Source organism: Pygoscelis adeliae, unplaced genomic scaffold (assembly GCF_000699105.1).
Source record: "Pygoscelis adeliae isolate BGI_AS28 unplaced genomic scaffold, ASM69910v1 Scaffold63, whole genome shotgun sequence".
NCBI lineage: Eukaryota > Metazoa > Chordata > Aves > Sphenisciformes > Spheniscidae > Pygoscelis > Pygoscelis adeliae.
This window is the reverse complement of record NW_008824414.1, coordinates 7,594,858-7,598,728: the sequence shown is the minus strand read 5'-3', so window position 1 is coordinate 7,598,728 and position 3,871 is coordinate 7,594,858. Positions and strand designations below refer to the sequence as shown.

Genomic DNA, 3,871 nt, shown 5'->3' with positions numbered 1-3,871 from the left:
CCATCAGTATATGTACAGCATACGAACCCCATATTTAACTAGAAAAGGAATAAACCTACTCTAGTACTATTGTGCTATATGTAGCGATCTTGTTTTGAGGTCTGTGAGTGGGGCGGCGATACCTTGGCTGAATGTGTGGTGGTTTTTCTTATTAATCAACTTGTATTTGTTTTTAGCTTTGTTTGCAGTCCCAAAAAATTACAAGCTGGTCGCTGCACCATTGTTTGAGCTCTATGACAATGCGCCAGGATATGGACCCATTATTTCCAGCCTTCCTCAACTTTTGAGCAGGTATAATATGACTGATTTGTATTATAGTTCTTGGGAACACGTTGGCCGTGGGAAACCAGAGCAAGGCTAGGCACCACAGAAACCGGCTGTGGAAAGGTTGCAACTATCCCAAAGAGCTTAGAATCCACCTCAGACAAGATGTGACGGACAATTCGGAGGCGCTGATTGCAACTTGCTAGCACCGAAGTCCCATCTAGCAGTTGTAGCAAAGGAAAATGTGAGAGACAGTGAGGATGAAGCTGGCGAAGGAACAGCTTCTTGCAAGTGTTGGGGACAGTGTGAGAGTAAAAGCCAAGATGCGTGTTTGAGGCACTGAATTAGGAGCGCATGTTATCACAGCTTTGTGCTGATTAAATGTGGGTTTTTTAGACTCCGTGCAGTAGAGTTTATAACTCAAGTTATAACACAAGTATCTGTAGGGACAGCTGTATTTTTTTCCTTCCTTTTCCCAATGTACACACTCTTTGGCTTTCTTACCTGAAAATGGCTTGTACCTCGGGTCTCCAGAGCTCACTAGTCTTACTGGTTTCTGTTACTTCAGCAAATGTTGAGGAACGCCAAGCATCCCACAGCCTGTCAGCTGTTACTCGGGGAAGCAGTTCTGTCATCCACCTACTTGGATGAAAAAAGTCTGTTAGCAGAATGTCAGCACGGGTATTGCCCGGAACAGGCTTGTATCGTGCTATGTTTTGTTTTCTCTACCTAGTCCCAGTTTTGGCAGTTGTAGCTATGGGGGCTTCCCCCTCCCCCTGCTCTAAAGACAGCAGATAGTTCCTCCCGAGTACCAGCGAAACACTGGCTGTTAGGCAGCCAAATGCCGGTTTGGTACCAGCGCAACAGACACATCCGAAGGACGGACGCCTGGAAGCGGAGATGGATGCTCGCTCTCACTGTGTGAACGCTGTTTGTGAAACTTAGCTGAGAAGAACTAGCTGTTCCGTTGAGTGTGTCCATCTGTTACCCTCGGGGTGCACGAAGCTGGCCCTGGTAGCAGAAGTGCTGTGAAATAGTTGCTGGTGGGGGTACACAACTCTCACTGGTATTTTCATATCTGTGAAGCTCTCAAGAGATGAAATGTTAATAATTAGTTCTTCTGCAACCTTGAGAGACTAGTGTGCAATGCTAGTGTAGGATTGGCTGTTAAAAGTGATGCTTCCTGCTATACTATAAAGCTGTCTTAGTAAAAAATACACTTTTGTTCCGTCAGATGGAGGCTTATCAAGAGCAGAAACAAAACATTGGCTTATTCATTCCAAAATGTCACTTAAATAAAAAGAACGAAAATCCCTCACTTGGTATAATTCTTTTAATTTTAGGTTCAACTTTATTTACAACTGAATTCCCATACACCTGAAGAGTCTGACAGAAGAAGCCGTCTCTGTGAGCACAGCTTTAAAATGTAGAGAAAAGGATACGTGTGATGCAGGGATTTTTTTTTTATGTCATTCTTTTCCTGAAGGCCACTAAACTTTCTCTTGTATGAATAGAGAAGTGAATCTCAACTGTTTAGGTAGCGGGATGGCAATGTGATATCAGTGTTTTAATCACTTTTCATTGTAATAGTCACCAAATTTTTTTTGTACAACATTAAACAAAATGGTTAAGATTCTGTTTGTTTTGGGTTGGTTTGTTTGTTGGCGTTTTTTTTTCTTTAGTTGTCTCCTACTTTTAGATATGTATTTGTCATGGTTTAACCCCAGCCGGTGACTGAGCACCACCCAGCCGCTCGCTCACTCGCCCGCCCCGGTGGGATCGGAAGAGTAAAAGTGAGAAAACTCGTGGGTTGAGATAAGAACAGTTTAATAATTAAAATAATAATAATAAAAAATTGTAATGAAAAGGAAAATAACAAAGAGAAATAAAACCCAAGAAAAAGAAGTGATGCAAATGAAAAACAATTGCTCACCGCCCTCCGACCGATGCCCAGCCAGTCCCCGAGCAGCGGCCCCCCGGGCCAACTCCCCCCAGTTTATGTACTGAGCATGACGTCCCATGGTATGGAATGTCCCTGTGGCCAGTTGGGGTCAGCTGTCCTGGCTGTGCCCCCTCCCGGCTTCTTGTGCACCCCCAGCCTTCTCCGTCGGCAGGGCATGGGAAGCTGAAAAGTCCTTGACTAGTGTAAGCACTGCTCAGCAACAACTAAACCATCGCTGTGTTATCAACATTATTCTCATGCTAAATCCAAACCACAGCACTGTACCAGCTACTAGGAAGAAAATTAACTCTATCCCAGCCGAAACCGTATTTTAAACTTTATTACTTTCCTTCAGGAATACAGAAGATCTTGGAAATGAGGAGGACCTAACCCATTCAGGGACCATTCGGATGCTGTGATCTGCATCGCTGAGCAGGGAATTAGTCTGAGGGAGAAATTAAACAGTGTAAGTAGGTGCAATATAATTTTGAGTCTTCTTAACTTAGAGAACAGAATTGCTATTTTGAGGGAGTATGAGTACTTAAAGGCAAGTGTAGCCTTTGTTCAAAGCTTATCGGAACTGATGTGGAAGCATTACTGTTTGTACAGGCCTCGGAGGAGAGGCAACGTGTATCTTTTCCCTCTGTGCCCCCTTAAGAAAATAACAACCCCACAAAGTCTGTTGGACTGGCCTGAGATCCAGTTAAAATACGAAATTAATTTTGTATATTTTTTCTATAGCTGCGGGACAGAATTTGGGTCATGTTGAAATGTTTTGCCAATGCCATATGCAAGTGGTGCCGTGTCACACCGAGCTGTTGCAGCAGCCCAGTGTGCTGTGTCATCCTGCAAGGGACACTCGTACTTCTGCTGCTTCTCAACGTTTCAGGCTCTTGCAGGTAGTAAATGTCAACCTTTATAGTCTTGGGGTTTTTTACGTGCTTGGCTAAACATCAACTCCAGTTGGATGCGTCACTTCCTAACGCCTCTAGCCTTCCATAGTTCTGCTTAATAACTCTTTTCGAGACTTGTTTCCAAATTCTGCCTCTGATCAGAAGATGCGCCGTTGCTTGTGCGCTGTCCTCTTTTATGAAGGCATCGTTGGATGCTGCCAAGGGAACTGAAATTTGCCAAAGTGCTTGGTTCTGTTGCCAGTTGTACTGGTAAGCTACGTGCAGAACAATTACGACAGCTTGATGCTTCAGTCAAATTGAAGCTGTGCCGTGTGGGATCGATACCGAAAGAATACTGGAAAAATTAGTGGTAGGGGCTGTTCACCTTGGTCCTATGGATGGAAGGCCCGGACATACGGTTAGCAAAATACGTGGTGTCTTAGGCAACTGCCAGATGGGGCAGATGAAGCTAGCAGGGGAGTGTAGAACGGAACAATTCTTGCACGGGGAAGCGAGGGAAGGGAAGGTGGAGGTTTGGAAGGCTACAAGAACAAGCCGCAGAGCACTGCTGCCGAGGCCTGGCATTTACCAGCATCCCTCATCTTCCATTGCCGCCTGCCGGTTTGCGTTGGAGTCGTGTTTGTTCCAAGTGCCCGAAGCTACCTGTGGAAGAGTGCCGCCAGCGCGGTAGCGGCTCCCTGCCTTCTCCTTTGACTGTGGGTGCCGGGGCTGCCTCAGGAGAACCCCTCTACTCTCCCGCGCCCCCCGCCTT

At 45.5% G+C, this 3,871-nt stretch overlaps 1 protein-coding gene across 1 annotated transcript in view; it reads left to right on the top strand.

Annotated features, from left to right (window-relative positions):
- The window catches only part of NUDT21 (nudix (nucleoside diphosphate linked moiety X)-type motif 21), a 5,266-nt gene extending 3,365 nt beyond the window's left edge, over positions 1-1,901 (top strand). The window contains exons 5-6 of the mRNA XM_009320823.1: positions 177-291; positions 1,608-1,901. Of these exons, the coding sequence (XP_009319098.1) occupies positions 177-291; positions 1,608-1,629 (137 nt within the window). The 3' untranslated portion in view covers positions 1,630-1,901. The remainder of the gene's footprint in view (positions 1-176; positions 292-1,607) is intronic.
- Positions 1,902-3,871: the final 1,970 nt, after the last annotated feature.